Raw genomic sequence first — 19489 nt, forward strand, 5'->3', positions numbered from 1 at the left:
TTACAACATGTTGAAGAGCAACGCTTGCGCACTGCTACGCTTAACCAAACAAAAGGAATTGAAAATTGATTTATAAACAATTTTTAACAAGCAAATCCACAGAAGGAAAATTAAACACGTCTAAGGTCAGTTATTTGGGCAGCAGCACCGAATGATTTAAACCAGTCAGGTATTGAAGTGCACAATATAGCAAACATAAGAGGATCTAAGCAAACCTTAAACAAAGAGCAAAGGTAAAACCAGCATTGGGAAGGGGAACAGGTCTGGCATTGGCTACAGACCTGTTGGCTATGCCAATGCTTATTTCCAGAATGGTTCATGAACGAAGACACAACACACGAGTAAGTGTTGGAGGTGCTTTAGTAAATCAAGAACTGTTTAAAAGCCAAAGCATATTTTAATGTAAAAGCACAGATTGCACATGTAGTTCACAGCACCGAAGAAGACTAGTTTATGAAGAGGATGTGCACATTGGACGAGAGCAGCGTCATCACTGAGCCAGGTACACCAATGGCAGAACTGGGCAGACTCCCGGTCCCTTTTGTAGGATGCTATGGTGGCAAATCTGAATGACACTAAAGCAGACCAGTGGATGAAGAGGGAAAAAGAAAAGGCCACCAAGTATATATGTGTTTTTGTTAAAACGAAAAGGTCGGTGTAACTCCAGACCTAAAAATGTGCATAGTTCTGAATCTTGCAAAGGCAGGCAGAAGGTGCTAATCCAGAGTGTGAGTTATAAGGGTTGCTTATTCCCAGCACAGGGATCCAAGAAGGAGAGCTTAGGTTTTCCCCAATTTCCTATGTGCAAGTTGTTGAGTGGGTATTAACAGTGCTAACTTTACACATCTCTTCTGCATGTTTTTCTTCTTTGCCTGTGGCAATCGTTAGGACATGGCCATGCACTGGTCAGCAACGTACATATTTTTACACTGCGCTCCTCAACATGATTGGCGACCACTGGAGCTGGCAAGTAGGTAACAGTCTAGGATTATGAAACTTGTGACCACTGTAAAATGAGTTGGTATGACCCAACCTGGTTTAGATTTCTGCTGGCACAAATGTTTGCCTGTAGATAATTGCTCGATGTTTGGTCTGGTTTCTGATGAGCTTTCAAGGGGTAATAAAAAGGCACAAAATCGTGTTCACTTTATGATCTGTAGTTCCGATATGAGGCATTGATTAAAAAGTTTCCCCGACCTCCTTGAACGGGTGTAGGGATGGCTCAATTTGTAGGGGGGTTTGAAGGGAGTGAAATTCCGTTTGTGCGGTCAGCCAGCTGTTTCCAAAGGGCTCTTTTTGACCTCGTTCTATCTATTCCTCTACCTAAATCTCTTTCCCTACCTCTCACTCCGTCTCTCCATCTAGTGTCATCGATTTTTGTGGTCCCAGGTAAGACCTATTCAGAGGTCTGTTTTTGTGTGCACCTGTTAAAGTTTAATATACATTTTAAAATTGTTTGGCATCATGCAAATTAGCAGAAAATGGGTAATAAAAAAATTGAAAGTTGCTCTGTACAGGGGCCCTCAAAATATGTTTTACCCAAGGTCCCTCAAACCCTTCAAAATGGCACCGACTAGGACCCCATTCCAACAAACTAGATACCTTAGCAATCATGAATTCTCTGGTATATAAGTGCAATATCCTAATAATTTCCTAAATAAAATGTACCATAGCTAAGTTGTAAGGGAATGCACATGTCGATTCTCAAAAGCAGACATTCAGCCTATATTGATCGGTTATTTAAGCAAGGCGGGTGCAACTGGGAAAAAGACTTGCAAAACTAATTTTTTTTTTTTTACCCTGGCTTAGACGGGAAAAAGTTTGGGTCCAATAAAGGGGTGACTGCACGGGCATCTTTTATCAGCAACAGACACATGCCTTGCACACATACATTACCAACAATGCTCCTTTGCCATTACACGGCAGTATGTTTGAAAGATTAAGCATCACATTTACATCTAACATTTTGAATTTTATTGAAGAAATATATAAAATACAAAGGGAGAAGGGGCATCAGGACGGTCACAGGACTCCGAAAATAAATACATTTGATATAAACCACAACAGGTGATAAGGCTATTCGCATATAACAAAATAAAACAGTAGTTGTACCAGTATCGATAGAAGAACCTCAAAGTTGTAAATAATTTATATATGTACAATAAATAATGAGACAACTACGGAGGGTGAGCGACAGAGAGGTAGAGGCAGCCATGTGAGAAGTTTAGATAGAAGAACTATCCTGTAGGTCACCATATCCTACAGGTTCAGGACTTGACCAGCAGAGCTACCCCTCATATCACACTGATCGTTCAGGCTGAGAGCAGAGCTATACCTCAGGATGCAGCGATCTCAGCCTCATGCAGCAAAATTACTGTAGATTACAAAAATAGAGTAGGTTCAGACAGCAGAGTTATGCTTCTAGTCTGAATTTCCCAACAGGCCAGTCCACCTCTTCTTTTCGCTCCCCCTCCCTTTCACCCCCCCGATGGAGAGATATTCTCTGTAAAATATATTACTAGATAATCATAAATATAAAACCCCTCCTCTCATGGGAGCGTGGTCCAGGGCTATAAGATAGGAAATTACATCATAGTACAATTCCACGGTATCACTGGCATCACTTCCTGACTAATTGATCAGGAGATGAATCCTTTATTCCAGGACAATCTTTATCTGTTGGGGGAAATGGGGAGAGGGGTGCAGCGGGGGTGCTTTTACTGGGGTGGGGAAATGGGTGTAATTCTCAATCCTATTCATTCCATAGGAGGTTTGGAGTTAGAGGATTGATGAAAAACTGTATATAAAACAATATCTGTGCACATCGGAGCTGGAGGACCTTGTGCCCATACCAACTGGTCACATTCCCAAAACCTGCATGCACTTCCTTTCTCACTACGTAATTTCTACCGCTGTCTGTTCCTAAAGTGTATTCTCCCTCTCTCTGCGTCCCTACATTTCTTTATATTCCACTTCCTCACCTTCCAAGTCTTTTCCTCCCTTTTTTCTGCACTCTGTCTCTTGCTCTTCCCATTTTTAGGTCGAGCATAGAAGTGCGCAAAGGCTGCTTTTTCGACATGTTAGCTATTTGGGCTTTTAACCACGCCCACCTCACGCCCCTCACTATCGCTAGTTCATGGGCTTGCCCTTCAAAAATCCTTTGTTGTCATGGGTAAATGCTTTACATTTTTCCCTCCTTGGGGCAGTTTGGTTATCGCCTTGGACATCGACCCTGTTACATGGCTAATTGCCAATACATTTGACTGCAAGCAAACTTTTTTTCCTTTTGTGTGTTCATGGCGTGGTGCTTTGAATCGGCTCGCTTAAGTGAAACTTATTATTTTTCATGCTCAATTTATGTGGCAAGAAAAGTCCAGTTAGGAGTTTACACCACTAATAGCTCTAACTTGAGCACATGCGAGACCCATTACATTGCAAATGCTTGTTCCTCTCATGTTTCACCATCTGTCCTATTTTAACCTGCCTTCTCTCTCCTTCTGCCACTTTCTCTCTCCATCCCCTGTCTTTTCAGCTCCCTATTATTTAGAACCCAAGGTTTATACTCTATATTCCTACCTCATACTGTAAGGTCCTTCTTTTCCATTAGAGTCGCTTCACATGAGCACTTTATGCTCTTAATAGGCCCTTCAACTCTTGGCCTTCCTATCAATCCCCCCCAACATTCTCCTTCACCATCTGTTTTCCCATACCCCTTACGTTACTAGGGCTACCTGCCTCTGTCCTACAACACAGTGTTCAACTGACAAGCGTGGTTTCTGTTATGAGCTTGGTGGTATCCTTAGGGCAGGATTACCTCTATTTTAGGATGACCACCATATCGCGGCCTCCAACAAAATGTTGTCCTGGGATAAAGAATTTTAATTGGGTTTGGATGGCGTGTGCAGCAGCATAACAGGAAAGAATCACAGATGAGGGTGGGTAGTAGCGTTCCCTGACCACCATAAATCGCTGGTTTAAGCCCCACTTCTGAGGCAGAGATGATCCTTGCTGCATAGGAGGGTATGTAATTAACTTTCTCCTCACTATGCCTCGCGGACTGGAGACTTTCTCTCAGTGCAGGACTTTGAGGCACTTCTTGGCCTGTTAACAGTGGCAGCTGTTGGGCTCTGTGCCCGGCCCTGGTGAGTAGGAGGCACCCCAGTGTCCAGCACATGGACGGAACACAAGAACGACATCCGTCCGCCAACCCGCTCTGCACCAAGACTAGGAATATGCCCCCTGATTGGAGGAAACACCGTTGGCTGACTTGACAATGGTGATGACGCTGGTGGCAGCCACCTTGGCTGGGGCGACAGGGCCGTGCGCCACGGTGCGTGCGAAGGTCTGCAGGGCATCGTACTTGGCACGCAAGGCATCAAGCTCGCCACGCATGGTGTTGTTCTCACGGGCGAGTTTCTGCACCTCTTGCTGCAGGTCGGTTTTCTGCTTCTCCAACTCCTCCTTCTGCGAGACCCGCTTCACCCGGCAACTGGCTGCGTAGCCCCGGTTCTTGAGGGTGCGGCGCCGCTGCTTCAGTCGCGCAACCTCATCCTTGGACAGGCCCCGAAGGTGGTGGTTTAGCTCCCGCACCGTCATGCCCATCAGCTCATCATCCGAGAGCACTGGGGTGTTCTCCCCCATCTCTCTCTTCACCTGTTGGAGACAAATTCAAATAATGTGCTGGATTTCTCAACAGTCATTGAAAAATTGGTTTGGTGGGAAAGTTCACTTGGGGGGAGAAGGAAGGGGAAGATTGGTGAGAACTCTTCCTTAAAGCATACGGTTTAAATGTAGGGTTGCCAAGAGTGAGTCTCGTTTGAGGGTGATGGCCCCTGGAAAATTATATATATATATATATATATATATATATATATATATATATATATATATATATATATATATATACACACACACACACGACACCCCCCCCCCCTTCAACATTTGGGTTTCTGAAAGCAAGTCGGTAGGGTGATGTCCCTTAAAAAGTCCCTTAAGTTTGATAATGCTAACGAGGTGATGCATCTTAGGTTCAACCTTTTAAAACACATGCCACTTGAACATATATACACAGTCGATCTATGGTGGGAACTTCCAGGGAGATCCTCTGAATTTAAGTTTTTTATTTTAAAGTAGGTATCTGTTTTGCCATGTCAGATTGGTGGTAGGAAACTGGCAGTATTTTTCTTCCAACTCCACTCTCTGTCCTACAGGCTTTCCTCTCTACAGTCTGTTCGCTTTAGGATACATGACCTCTGCTTTTAACTAAGGAGATGACCTGGCACAGAGGATCCAAGGTGGCTCAAGGTGAGAGAGTAACGCAGAGTTGGTATGGCTCGTGTTTATGCTTAAATGTACAGCATGGTGCACCATCCATTCAGATGTGCAGTGTGTATCAACTCTGTTTAAGTGGAACGAACCGACCATAGTATGATTTTAATTTTGTGAGTAACTAGAAATAAGGATGGCCCCTGTGCTAAACATTTAAAAGCTACAAAGTACACACAGCTGTCCAACATCATTTAGATTTCTGGGGCAAGCTGCCAAATCAATCAGGAATTGACACCCATGATAGATCCAACCTCCTTATCTGGTCTACACGTGCCCTTTGTTGACAGTCTTGACTGGCTTTTTGGGTCAATGACCCATGATCTACGGAACAAAATGAATGCCAGGAACATTATTATGTTATTTGGTACCTACCAGAGGTGGCTGTCACTCTCCAGAGCCTCCCTTATCAGGGTCGTGCTCCTACACACACCAAGCCACTGGGATTTGATGCGCTCCAGCTACGTAAACTCCATCAGGGAGCAGTGACTTAAGGGTGTGTGATAGTTCCAGGGTTATGTGTCTGGAAGGTCACAAACGGTCCTCTAACAGTTCTGCGTTTGTGCCTTATGGGCGAGAATGAACCCGCACAGCGCTTTGTTGTGTTCCCATCCAAACCAAGTTTTAGACTTATTATAAGCCTACAATATGACCTTTTAAAGAGGCTGACAGCCACAGAATCACCCTGTTTATTTTCCTACAGCTCTGCACTTAAAAATATAGCAGCAACTTAAATCTCTCAGAGCTCTCCAGGTTCCCGGGCTCCCGCATGAGAAGCTGATTCAATCAAGGAATTGTCCTTGCATTCTGATGCATGTAGTCCTGATTTTGTATTGTTATAAACATAACTATCAATCCCACAATGGAGCGCAAAGACTTGGGCTGGATGAGCTACTCAAGCAGGGAGCTGGAAAACCCGAGACCTGCTCTCTGTGCGCACAAGGATAGCTCCTCACCTTTAGTGCTTTTGAAGATATTCCGTCTGAGGACATGGCCTGGGTTGTTGCTCCTGCAAAGAACATAAAAGAATAATTATTGCAACATGAAAAGCCTTTTTCAATAAATGCTATACCACCCTGACACTGTGCTGTTTCTATGTGGCAGTCGATCAGTGTCATTCCTGACAAACTGAGGCTTCGCAACTTTCTTCGGTCCCTCGGCTTCTGAATTTTGCTAAAAATAAAATAGCCCCCACAGAAAATGTCACTTTACATTCACTGCTTGTGGTCCTGCGTTCTACTATCACCAGGTCATTCAACCGTCTGTTGCGGTCCTTCAGGATAACGGTCATCCCATAGGCATCATGCCAGTTTAGATGGAGACAGACCTCCTGTCCAGCCCTCTCCACTTTGCGGAGGCCGCACAAAGGGAAACATCCTGAACAACTAGGTCTAAACCACTACTGCTAAACAACTAAAACGTCTCTACAGCTAAGTACTGAACAACTACTGTCTAAACAACAATTGTGCCTGAATAACAATTGCCTGAACAACTAATTTTAAGGTAAGGTTTTCCTTTTGGTTTATTAGTTGTTTAGAATATATATATATATATTTTAGTTGTTCAGGCAATTGTTATTCAGACACAATAGTTGTTCAGACAGTAGTTGTTCAGTACTTAGTTGTAGAGACTTTTTAGTTGTTTAGCAGTAGTGGTTTAGGCTATAGTTGTTTAGGACCTAGTTGTTCTGTCACATATTCCCGCACAAAAGTACCTGGCTATAAGTCTTTGGTGATCTCCAATTAATAGGACAGCCCAAGCAGAGCTCACATACTTGTGGGGCCTGAACTTGAAAGATCCATCTTCTGGTTAAATGAAATGTATTTTAAAAAACACGACATACATACAACAGAGTGGCAGGGGGCTTAATAGTTCAAGGACCTATTAGCAACAAACCAGACGTACTCCTGAGATCTCCAGCCGTTATGCATTTCACTACCAGATTCCTGCTCCTATGTTACCTGACATTTCCAGGGGCTGGCTTTCCTAAGAACAGTAACTAGTGCAAGGCTTTTCTGCCTCGCCCCCAAGTTCTCCACCATCTGTAGTCAAATTTATAAACCTCAGCCTGCAACATCAGAAGCAGGTAGGTAGCTGCTGGAGCAAAAAGATTTCTGCCAACCTGTACTCCTACGGGTTGTGCCCACTAACCCCAACAGACATTGGCAAAGCCAACAGGTCCTACATATGCAATAGCTATTGGCTTTGCCATGTTGTACACCAGCGTGGCTGCTGTTCAGCATGGCTTAAAGTTTGTGGCGTACAGGAGAGTTGCATGGGCTGTCGTACAGTAGAATGGCGAAGAGTGGAGCAGAGTGTTGAAGAGTAGATTGGCAGAGTGTGTCAAGTACTGGAGTGGCATAGTATGGCTTTGCATAGCATGACATACGCTGGCGAGGCACAGAGTAGAGTGGACTGGGTTAGAGTGCATTGGTGTAGAGTGTTGCATAGAATAGTGGTGTAGAGTGCAGCGGCATTGAATTTACTGGCATACAATGCAGTGTCATAGAATGCAGCATTGGAGATTTGCGTGGCACAGAGTGGAGTTTAGCAGCATATAGCGCTGAGTGGTGCAGAGTAGAGTATAGTGCTGTAGAGTGTAGTGGCATAGAGGGAGTACTGCAGAGGAGAGTGGCATGGAGTTCAGTGGCAGAGAGTGGAGTGGTGCAGAGTAGAGTGTCAGAGTTCAGTGGTGTAGAGTACAGTGATGAAGAGAAGAGTGCACTGGCGTAGAGTGCAGAGGTTAAGAGTAGAGTGGCATAAAGTGCACTGAGAGTGGAGTGGCGTGGATTAGAGTAGTGCAGTGGCATAGAGCAGATTGTTTCAGAGTAGAGTAAAGTGGATTAGTGCAGGATAGAGTGCAGTTGCATAGAGTGTAATGAATTAGTAAAATAGTTTTGAGTTCAGTGTCCCAGAGTGCATTAGAGTGGTGCACAGTGGATTGGCGTAAAGTGCAGGGGCACAAAGTTGAGTGTCCCAGAGTAAAGTGCATTGGCATAGAGTGCAGTGGCGTAGAGTGGAGATGTGCTGAGTGGATTGGTGTGGCCTACACTGAGTGGTGTAGAGTGCAGTGGCGTAGAGTAGAATGGCAAAGCGTGCATTGGCATTGGGTAGAATGGTACAGGGTAGAGTAGACGCATAGCGTGAAGTGGCATAGAGTTCAGTGGTGCAGAGTGGAGTGGTGTAAGGTATATTGGTGCAGAATAGAGTGCTTTGGTGTGGAGTAGACTGGAGTGACGTAGCGCGGAGTATGCATGGTATGGTAGCACACTGTCATTATAGACAACACATTTTCAACTGAAATGACCATTACGTTTGCACAAAGTTTTACTACTAAAACTATACAGTACCAAACAAAAATGTAAGAAAATTGCATCACTTAGTGTAATGATTTGTTTTGATCATATTAAAGTATTTGTTTTCAACACACTTCAGAAACAATACAAAATGTGATTTGTGTTCCTAATTCTGAAATACATACACACTTCATTTGAATGTTGTGTGCTAGAAATAACATCTTTCCTACCATCGGTATCCAGCAGGTTTTGCACATAAATCCTCTCACTTTGCAGTCAGAAAGAAACCCTTGGAATACAGCACCTGACATTTGACCTCAGTCTTTGAATGCACAGCAAATGTGACAAGATAAGATTTAAAGGCCTGTTTACAGAAAGGGAGTTCATGGAAGAATACAGTAAACACAGTTTAGGCGGCAGGAGGGACAAACTGACCCTGGAAAGCCTAAAGCTAATAAAGCCAGCCAACAGAAAACCAGAAAATGTGAGTTACAAAGCCAATAGTATTTAACGGGCAGAATGTCGCCCTAGGTCAACTTTCTGAAAGTCCCCAAGATGTCTTCAGCAAACCAGACAGCTGTGATGTCTGGTAGGCTGCGACCTAAGAAGTCTCACTGCTCAATCTTCTCCACAGAAGAACTGCACACCAAAGAGTTTCTATACAGATTGTATTCCCTCCCAGCCCCCCCACCCCCCAATCGAACAAACTAAAGGCTTTCCTGCATTAGCTACAAAACCTTACAGGGACTAGGCAGTCCAATGTGCTTAACTGTGAACCAGTTAGCTTGCGGAGGAGCGTGAAGTCCGATATTTAAGAACAAGGGTTTTGTGGTGACAGATCAGACAATGATACAAAAGCAGATATGCACACTTGTTAACCACCTAGCTCAGTGGTTCCCAACCTTTTGACTTCTAGGGACCCCCACTTAGCCATTACTGGGACCCCCACTGAATCATTATTGGAATCCACGGACTCCAACTAATCATTACTGGAAGCCGGGACAAGGGCCTAAGCACTGTTGATGATTTGAACCACGAAACAAAACACAAAAAATACAGGGAAAAAAAAAAAAAAACATTCAGCAAACAAATACACAAATGATGATAACTTGCAAACACATAAATACATTTAAAAAATCTACTTTTAATAGAAAGGTTGGACCTTTTCTAAATTCAATTGAGCCCACTCATTGTCCATTCTATTTTCTGTTGGATTCACCTACATTGCTCCCATGAATCAATCAGAGAATACCAATTTACTTTTGTAGCCTCCAGCTTCAGATTCCTTCACATTTACAGTACGTTTTAAAATGTTCAATTGTACATTTAGCTTCTTTATGTACACTTTATTAATCTGTTAATATTATGTAATTTTCTAAGTAGTCGCGGACCCCTAGGAGTCCCTGGACCCCAGGTTGGGAACCACTGACCTAGCTCATGCATGAGTGAAGTTGAATATTTAAGAGGGTGACCCCCATTAAAATTAACGAGAATAAACTATTTTAGGAAAGTGGGTCAGGCTTGCAAAGAGGGGCCCTATTAAAGCCTATGAATGAATGTTGTTTTACTTGAGCGTGAATATAATCAAGAAGAAGCGCACATTCTCTAAGTGATGGCGAGTCGACAAGTGTGGATAAGGTTAGGGAAAGGAATACATATAAGGAAGGAATGAGTTCAGTTGTACAAACCATGGTGGGGGCGGAATGGGTTGCCCTGGGATGAAGATAAAAGGACAGCGGCGCAGGGATCAACATTAGTACTGTGCGTTCAAGTACCTGGGATAGACAGAGGTTAACTAACATGGGGACAAGCCTCCTTCAGATCACAGAATCTGAGCGAGCTGCCACCTCCCTTCCGAGGCACAGCAGCCTGTGTCCTCAGGGGCATCACCGGTTCAGCCAGAGGCCGGCTGAGGTCACCTAGTCGAGGGAGAGACCCGACTACCAAACTGGAATCCTGTTAAAAAAAAAAGGAACGAAAAAAGTATTTTAACACTAAGAGATGGCTGCAGTTCAGTGACTGAAGAGTGTTTTGCCGAACATAAAGACCGTTGGACAGCACTTCCCCTTTAATGTGTCAAGTGCCCTGCCCTTCCACAGAGGGAAGTGTGCTTACCAGGAAAGCCTCGCTTAAAACAGGAACAAGCAGCTGTAATTCCGGATTTGCATTAAATGCAGAGAAGCTACCCAGGAATCACCAGCTGCATTCAGATTCGAAAGGGTCTCTGTGCAAACTCCAGAAGATTATTTTCCTAAAATAACTACACGGACACTCAGTTGAATGAGTGCATCAAGCCAGGAAATTCATAGCCGTCTCATAGGGGGTTTGCATCCATCACGTTTGATCAAATAGTAAGACGGGTAACATAGGAGTGGGCGTGTTGCAGCTGGCGAAATGGTTCAGAAGGTTCGTGCAACTGCTGCAGATCTATCTATGTACTGACCATTGAGATACATACGAGGCTTGCACTTCAGGGGTTCCAATCATAGGAAGATGGATCTTAATAAGATTAATGTGCTTACCGCGGAGATCTGCAGTTGTGTGACTCGGAAAAAAGTGAACCCCTAACTGGACTAGCCTTGGGCCGGAAACCCCCAAATTTATATGGATGACTCATAATCTTCCCAAAAGGTCACACTGTCCGCTGCCCCACTGCATGGTGTGCGGGTACTCTTACACTATGGGGAGTCTCACCAGAGAGGCAAGACATTAAATGATCATATTCTTAACGCCTCGACACGATGCCCCCTATATGATGGGCGGAGAGGCTGCTCTATTTGAGAAGCCTTCAGGGCCGGAGCTCTCCTTTCAGCACCAAAATCCACCCAAAGCGCCCCGAGGAGACCCTGATAATTGTGTGCACTTCAAAAAGACTCTCTATTCACGCTAACTTAATATAGTGTTCATTTTGTCACTCGAATGAGGCATTTACTCGTCACCTTTAAAGTTTTTTCTCAAATAGTAACACTGTCATTACATTCCTGTATAAATTAGATTGGCGTTTGTTGAACGATTGGCAGATATCCATCTAAATAGAGGCACGGCTTGGGCCAGAAGCAGACATTTCCCGTAAATCGACAGGTCCTGCTTAAATCCTGAAACAAAACGCTTTCCCTGTTATCAAACGATCAAGCCTTAAAAGAGTTGCGTTTCCCCATCAGACACCGCATTCATTTTGAGTGATGATGTAGTCGAAAGCCCTCTGGCTGCAGATTACAACAAAGGTGATATATACCTTAAAAGTTGCTCTGTTTAGTACCCTCCTTAGATTATTAGTTATCGCACAGTTTGTTGAACAGTTTTTTTTGGTAACGTTTGGTATTTCAAATATCACTACCTAGCTTTCAACAAAGAGACATGACCTCTAACTTCTATGGTAACTCTGTAACCTTCTCTGTCCTATGGCAAGAGGTCCTTTTTTAATTATTAATTTAAAGCGACGGGAGTTCTCAATATGGAAAGAACCAGAGAGCATGCGGTTTTTGTTTAGGTGTACTCATTCGCTGACTTTCAGACCCTTGCCGGTCTCCATCTTTAGTCTTGCCTACTGAACCCTGTGCCCGTCCTATTTCTTTTTACTTTGATGCCCAATGAATGACGCAGAAACACAAAATAATACAACATACTGATTTGCTAAGGCCGATGAGGTTTTATCTACTGACACTCACAGCCAAACAGATCGCTTGTATACTCTTGCATACTCAGCACTGCTGCTTCAATTCCTGTCCATTTTTAACTTGTATCAGACCACGTGAGCACGACATAAGTAAAAAACAAAATAAATTTCCATCCACATGATAATCAGCTGACTCAGTCCCCAAGATCTCCGCGTTTATCTTTGCATATTTAATAACACCCGCTCAGGCGTCCCTTTGCGCTTGTTCAAGTCAGTGGAGCGTAATCTATACACAATAAGATTATTTGCCAGCTGGAGATGGACTGACTATCATACATTGACGCTCACCTCCATGGCTCTTTTAAAGGACCTGTCGCACAGGCGTGGAGCGTACCTGAAGTGGTTTCCAAAACTCCGCTTTTAAGGTAGATGGATGCTGCAAACTGGGGTGGCATGCCACACAGCCTCCTACCACCACTAACCCGGGCACACCCAGGCCGTACCACGTGCCTCGAAGACGACCTCCCGAGACCCTTAAAGGGATGGCAAGGCTTGTCGTCCGTTCCCACCCACGCCAGGATGAGCAGGAACTACCAGTGCAAAGTTCATGGGCAGTTCCCTCCTCATTCACTCGCATGGCCCACCTCCCGACGTCTGCGCCGGTATGGCGGCCTACGCGAAGAGTGGTCCAGGATCTGGGTCATCACTGGGCCCCACAGGCCACCCCCAGATCTGTAAACCATATAGAAAATAGAAGAGTCACTACGGCGAGTATAGTGTGCTTTTTCTTACCGGGTTAAGGACCGGGTGAAGGCTCCCGCGCACCCCGCTCTCTGGGGGTGAGGCCCGCTCTGTTGTTATGCTTCCGGAATGTGCTGAGTTGTGAGCAGCGGGTTAGTTTCCTGGAATTACTCACTCCCTCATAGAGATTCCTTCCATTCATAAAAACAGAGTCATGGCCTGACGTCACCGGCGACCAATAGGAGACGCGCAGACTGGGCATGTGACTGGAAGCAGGAGGGCGGCCTGAACTGTTGTCATCTTCACAAGAGGGTGGGGTTTGAGCGGTGATTCGGCGCAGTGCCTTGCTGCGGCCATCTTTGAGAAGGGCGGTTTGTGAGGAACTAGTGACTGGGGTAACCATGTTTGTGAAGGGCATGTGCGCGATAAAAATATAAATGATAAAAATGTTCGCCGTAGCCATGTTTGTTATTAACTACGCGAGCAGGGCAGCAGGATTTTTATTGTGTTCCAGGAGGGCTAATTTACTCTTCTGCGACAGAAAAGGAGGCGATGGTTGTGCCTTCGCTTTCTGTCACCTTTTCTCAGCCGCTAATATCAGACCAATAAGAAACGACAAGTAGTGTGAAAACACGTCACTATAAGCACAAGTCACGTGGCAAACCATTTAATAAACAGCCGCTCAGGTGCCAGTATTGCTTCCTGTCACCGTTACCCTTCCTCCATTTCCACTCCTCTTTGCAGTTAATTCCATTTCAGGACCGGAGGCTTCGGAATATGCTTCTCTTTCTATGCTTATTTATTCACAGCAGCCAATCAAAAGAGAGTAACAAAAACAAAACATATCCTATCATTCAATATAACACGTCAGTACCATAGAGACATAACCACTATAAAACCATAGAGGATTAAGCACTTCCTCTTTCTTTGCTGCTGCCGCAGCCAGGTAAGTGCTTTTCCCTCTTTTTCTTATTTACCGCTTTGCATGCGAGCGCACGCTCAGCATTCTTTATTGGCACCTGAGAGTGGAACGGGAGTATTCTACGAGGCTTCGCCCGTAGATATTTCGGTCCTTCGGGACCCGGAGTACCGGCTTATTTCACTCACTCACACGCGTGTGACCGTTCCTGCTTGTTTCCACCCATTACCTTTCCTTTCAAAGGTTTTAGCGTTTTTTTACAAGCAAAACTATCGCGCGCTAGTGGCAACCTGCCTCTCCCTCGATTCCTACACAGCATTTTGTTCCCCAGGCTGAGTACTCCTGGTTATTTTTCATACACCTTTAAGGTATTTAAGCTCCCTGACGCCCTGGGTCCTTCTGATTGGCCCAGGGTTGGAAAATTGTGCATAGGCTCTGCCTAGAGTGCTGCAGGCTGCTCCCTCCACGTTTTACTATCATTGGTGCCTTCTAGCCTGCTGGGGTTCCGCACTCCCCCTGACTGTAGTCTTGGACTACCCTTGAATTCAGATACCCACACTGATTACTTTAATATGGCCCACTCATTTTCATATGAGGAGGAGGAATATTTTGGGGAAGATGCCCCATCTTTTGAAGAAAATTTGGTGGGTGCCCTGGACAATAGCGTCCAGCTAACCATGAATAAGGCTCTGGCAAAAGCCTTGGGACCCCTTACACAACATTTTGAGAGCTTTGCTCGCCAGAAGGGTTGGTTTCCTCCCATCACAGCTGCAGAAGAGGCCCAAAAAGACCAACCATCTACCTCCAAGGGCAATTCTAAAGCCAAGAAATGGGCTCATTCAGAATTTTTCAATAAGTTAACTGCCTCCATCCAGAGCGAACATGGCTATAGCTCTTCCAAGCTTCAGGAAGCTCAGGATTCAGACCAGTCATCTGATTAATCCTCTGCTAAGATCTCTTCAGACTCCGAATCTGACTCTACTCGGAGCGAGCATCCTGGTCTTAGTAAACGCAAAGGTCAGACAAAGCTAAGAACCCTGTTACTAAGGCTCCCCGAGTCTTGACATTTAATCCAGAAGACATTGTCCACCCCCGATCCTCCAGCTGGACCCCCCCCACAAAGTAGCTCTTTAAATGCAGGATCACATTAGAGCTAGCTTCGACAAGGAGGTCAGGGCTAGACTTCAAGCAGAATGCCCTAGACCAGATCTGGATGGTAAAGTCACTGACACTCCTGATATTGACCCCACCATGGTTACTTTTTTTAAAAAGTGGGCAAAAGACCCCAAGAAGGGCCTGGACCGAGCGTGGAGATCTTGTCAAGACAAACTTCTTGACCTCTCGGGTCCGCTAGCAAAGATTTAGAAATTAGCATACGTATCTAAAGAATCGAACACCCCCATTGACCCTGATATTCTCGTGGGCTGGGCTCAGCGTTCTATTTGCCTCCTTGGTAATGCTAACGTTGCGATCTCGACAGAAAGAAGACGCTCTATCTTGATGCGCATTGATCCCCAGCTCAAGGAACTGGCATCTTCTGAAGCAGGTCAGGTAGCCCAAGGTCTCCTCTTCAGTACACCGTTCATTAAAGATTTATCAAAATTTGCAGCTACCTTCAACTCTATGGACAAGACACAATTATCTCTAAAAAAGGTTTTCAGAGAGACTCTTTTTCGGAGGGCCAGATGTATGCGGGGTCGCTCTCCAGGCCGCCCCTACTATCAAGGCCCCAGACGAGGATTCTTTGCCCGTGGTCGGGGGTATTACGGAGACCAACAGGCAGAGTCCACCTTCTACCCCTCACGCCCCCGCGGAGGGAGAGCCCGCTTCCGCAAGAACTTCTACAAAGGACAACAAGGTTCCTCCCAGGATACCTCCACTTCAGGTGAGACTCATTCCTTTCTCAGAAGTAATTATTGGGGGCAGGGTCCAAACATGTCTTTTAGAATGGAAGAAATTAACCAGGGACCCTTGGGTATTGGAGACCATTCAGGGTTTCAAGCTGGAGTTTTACCAATCCCCTGTCCAACGTTTTCTCTCTCCCCCTTCCCATTTTTCCCGTCTAGACCAAGAGGTAATAAGTTCAGAGATTCGTTCTCTCCTCCAAAAAGGAGCTATTTGCCTTTTCACTCCCCACCCAAGAGGGTTCATCAGCCCCATCTTCCTAGTAGACAAGAAAGGCGGTGGTTCAAGATTGGTTCTAAACCTCAAAGACTTCAATGCCTGGATAGTCTACAGGCATTTCAAAATGGAGGGAATTCACCTCCTAAGAGACATTCTTCAAGAAGGAGATTGGATGGTTCGCCTAGACTTAAAGGACGCATACCTAAGCATTACTATTTTTCCTCCCCATTGGGGTTTTCTCCAATTTTTTGGGATGAATCAATGCTTTGAGTTCCAGGTTCTCCCCTTTGGTCTTTCCTCCGCTCCTTGGTGCTTTACCAAGGTGATAAGACCAGTAGTGGAATCCTTCCGCGCCCGGGGAGTTCGCCTGATTGTCTATCTCGACTATCTGATAATTATGGCCCAAGATCCAATAGTCCTTCAAGATCACTTAACTTGGACAATCACCCTTCTTCAGAATCTGGGTTTCTTGTTCAATAAACCCAAATCTTGCCTTCTTCCCTCTCAACAGATGAAATTCTTGGGGTTCCAAATAGACTCTGTGAAAACCCTCTTGTTTCTTCCTCCCCAGCAGATTTGCAATATAAAGAAAGAGTTGCGTCTTCTTTTATCCAAACAGAGTGTGTCCTTGAGGAGCTTAGCCTGGATGGTAGGTCTTTTATCCTCCTCGATTCAGGCCATTTTCCCGGGTCCCCTTCACTACAGGGCCCTTCAGCATCTCAAGATTTCAGAAAGGTCTCTCTTACTCAGACAAGGTTCCTCTGTCGTTGGAAGCCCAATCAGAGATATTGTGGTGGCTGAATCATATGGAAGCCTGGAATGGTCGGGCAATATTCGGCTCCTCGCTGGATGTGATCCTGGAGTCGGACGCCAGCAGATGGGGTTGGGGTGCTCGTTGCGGTTCTCTGACCACGGGAGATCGTTGGACGGAAGAGGAACTTCACCTCCACATCAGTTGTCTGGAACTGTTAGCCGGTTCCTTTGCTATTCGAAGTCTGTCTCCCCTGAAGTCGGATTGTTGCATTCTTTTGAGAATGGACAACATATCTGCAGTCAGGTATGTGAACAAACTGGGTGGTACGAGGTCTCAGATTCTTGCTCAGATTGCCAAAGAGTTTTGGCAATTCTGTCTTCAGCACCGCATCTCAGTAATTGCGGAACATCTTCCTGGAGTGAACAACACAGTGGCAGACTGGAACTCCACATTCCTGCGGGACGGCAGCGACTGGAGACTCCTCCCACAGGTGTTTCTACATCTGCACCAGTTGTGGGGTCCGTTTTCCATAGACCGGTACGCCTCGAGACTGAACCGTCAGCTCCCCCTATTTTTCAGTTGGAGACCAGATTCGGAGACAGCGGCCACGGATGCTTTCCTTCAGGATTGGTCCCTTCACCGGGGATATGCATTTCCCCCATTCAGCATGATCCCCCGAGTTCTGGCCCAGGTTCGCCGCCAGAGAGTGGGAATTTCCCTAGTGACTCCCCTTTGGAGACCGCAGGCATGGTTTCCCCTAGCTCTGGAGTTATTGTGTGATTTCCCCCTTCGGATTCCACATCAATACAATCTATTGCTGGACCCTCTCGGGAACCCCCACCCTCTGATGGTGTCGGGTAAGTTACAACTGGTAGCCTGGAAAATTTCCGGAGACAATGGCTCATGCCAGGCATTTCTGAACAAGCTTCTAACTTCATCCATCAGGCATGGTCATCCAGCACACACAAGCGTTATTCCTCTGCCTGGAAACGATGGGTTCATTGGTGTGCGGAACGGGATTCAGATCCCTTTAAAGCTGATGTCAATCTAGTAGTTAATTTTCTAGCTTCCCTAGCGGCTTCAGGCCTAGCTTACAGATCTGTAAATAATTATAGATCATCTATTTCAGCTGGTCACATCCCAATCTCAGGTAAACTGATTGGTGAACACTTTGTAGTTTGCAAATTGATGAGAGGTATTCGTCTTGCCAAACCTCCTCTTCCTCGTTACTCGTCCCTTTGGGATGTTAACATTGTCCTTTAGTTTATTTCTTCTTGGCCAGATAATAGATTTTTGACACGTAAACAACTTTCGGCCAAGCTCACCTTACTTCTGTGTCTAATATCTTGTAAAAGAGTATCGGATGTTAGAGCTCTAGATCTAGCTGGAAAGATGTTTTCTCCCTCGGGAGTTTCCTTTGCTATTTTCAGACGCACTAAGACCGGTACCTCCTCAGTTTCCTATCCAGCCTTTCCTCATAACCCCAAACTTTGTGTAGTTCAGTGTTTGAAAGCTTATGAGGCGGCTACAGAAGAGATCAGGAGAGACCCTGGGGGTCAACTTTTGATTGCTCTTCAAAAGCCTTTCAACCCTGTCTCGTCTGTTACTTTAGCTAGATGGATTAGATGGATCCTGGCTGAAGCTGGTATTGACGTCTCCATTTTTGGAGCTCATTCTGTTCGCGGAGCCATGGCTTCTAAATCTTTCTCCTTGGGAGTTAGGTTAGAAGATATTATGAGAGCAGCGGACTGGTCTTCAGAGTCGACCTTCAAGACCTTTTATTACAAACCCATATTAGATATGTCATCAGTGGTGGTAAGTCAGCTTTGAACTAGCATAATCTGAAGCCTCCGGTCCTGAAATAGAATAAAACATTTTCTAGCTGATGCGTCAAGAATTTTCAATTCTATTAAGGACACGGAGGCGAGGATTATCCCACCCAGATTACAGGAATAAACTATAATTTAAGGGTTGAGTATTTCAATCTTTTTATATTTATAGTCCTGTTTATTGCATTCCCTCCCATTGCATATGTTTTGCTATGATATTGATTACTAAGATATTGCCGTAGTCTATGACTGGTCATGTTTCTTTTTTCTTAGGTTTTGATCAGAAACAATGATGTCTTGGACACTCGCTGGACTTCTGAGAAGTTTTTCTCCTGGATTCTTGTTCGTTGTTAGCCTTCGGTCCTTTGGATTCCCCTTTTGGATCCGGCTTTTACAGACTTTCTTGTTGACTTTATTGGTTCAGCATTCGCAAAGAAAGAGGAAGTGCTTTATCCTCGTATGGTTTTATAGTGGTTATGTCTCTATGGTACGGACGTGTTATATTGAATGATGGGATATGTTTTGTTTTTGTTACTCTCTGTTGATTGGCTGCTGTGAATAAATAAGCATAGAAAGAGAAGCATAATCCTCGCCTCCGTGTCCTTAATAGAATTGAAAATTCTTGACGCGTCAGGTAGAACATTTTTTAGTGTTTGCCAGGCTTTTTTGTCCTTTGTTTAGCTAAATCATACTGTTTACAGAACTGCCCTCTTAACCTCTTCGTGCTAGGTTCCCCAAAAGCCTGTTTTTTTGTCATATTCGTGCTTTGGGCTCCATAACTTTTTGTTCACATAAGGTATGTATGCCAAATTTGTGTCCTTTTTCCCAACATCCTGGAGACAGTTTCTTATTTTTGTGCTTTCAACCTCCTTTCAATTAGTGGTA

At 44.9% G+C, this 19489-nt stretch overlaps 1 protein-coding gene and 1 long non-coding RNA gene across 3 annotated transcripts; one reads left to right on the forward strand and one right to left on the reverse strand.

The window, feature by feature from the left end:
• Positions 1–1959: 1959 nt before the first annotated feature.
• MAFF (MAF bZIP transcription factor F) lies at positions 1960–13166 on the reverse strand. 2 transcript variants are annotated; one of them, XM_069231333.1, is made up of 3 exons: positions 13030–13166; positions 6282–6334; positions 1960–4653 (listed from the first exon to the last, which is right to left on the reverse strand). In XM_069231333.1, exons 2-3 carry the CDS (start codon positions 6315–6317, stop codon positions 4225–4227), a joined length of 465 nt encoding a protein of 154 aa, XP_069087434.1. In that variant the 5' UTR covers positions 6318–6334; positions 13030–13166; the 3' UTR covers positions 1960–4224. The 2 variants fall into 2 exon arrangements, with proteins under 2 accessions (XP_069087434.1, XP_069087433.1); XM_069231332.1 differs by lacking the exon at positions 13030–13166 and adding an exon at positions 12632–13012.
• Positions 13167–13727: 561 nt separating this feature from the next.
• Positions 13728–19190, forward strand: LOC138292626 (uncharacterized). Its single transcript, XR_011202741.1, has 2 exons — positions 13728–13924; positions 18878–19190. It is a non-coding gene; the product is annotated as an uncharacterized lncRNA (long non-coding RNA).
• Positions 19191–19489: the final 299 nt, after the last annotated feature.

This window comes from Pleurodeles waltl, chromosome 4_2 (assembly GCF_031143425.1).
Source record: "Pleurodeles waltl isolate 20211129_DDA chromosome 4_2, aPleWal1.hap1.20221129, whole genome shotgun sequence".
NCBI classification, from domain to species: Eukaryota; Metazoa; Chordata; class Amphibia; order Caudata; family Salamandridae; genus Pleurodeles; species Pleurodeles waltl.

Coding starts and splice junctions, on each gene's coding strand:
- MAFF (XM_069231332.1), bottom strand. CDS start 12,692: ATGCCACCCCAGTTTGCAGCATCCATCTACCTTAAAAGCGGAGTTTTG. Junction 6,335..12,631: donor AGTTTTGGAAACCACTTCAG/GTACGCTCCACG, acceptor TGTTCTTTGCAG/GAGCAACAACCCAGGCCATG. Junction 4,654..6,281: donor TATCTTCAAAAGCACTAAAG/GTGAGGAGCTAT, acceptor TGTCTCCAACAG/GTGAAGAGAGAGATGGGGGA.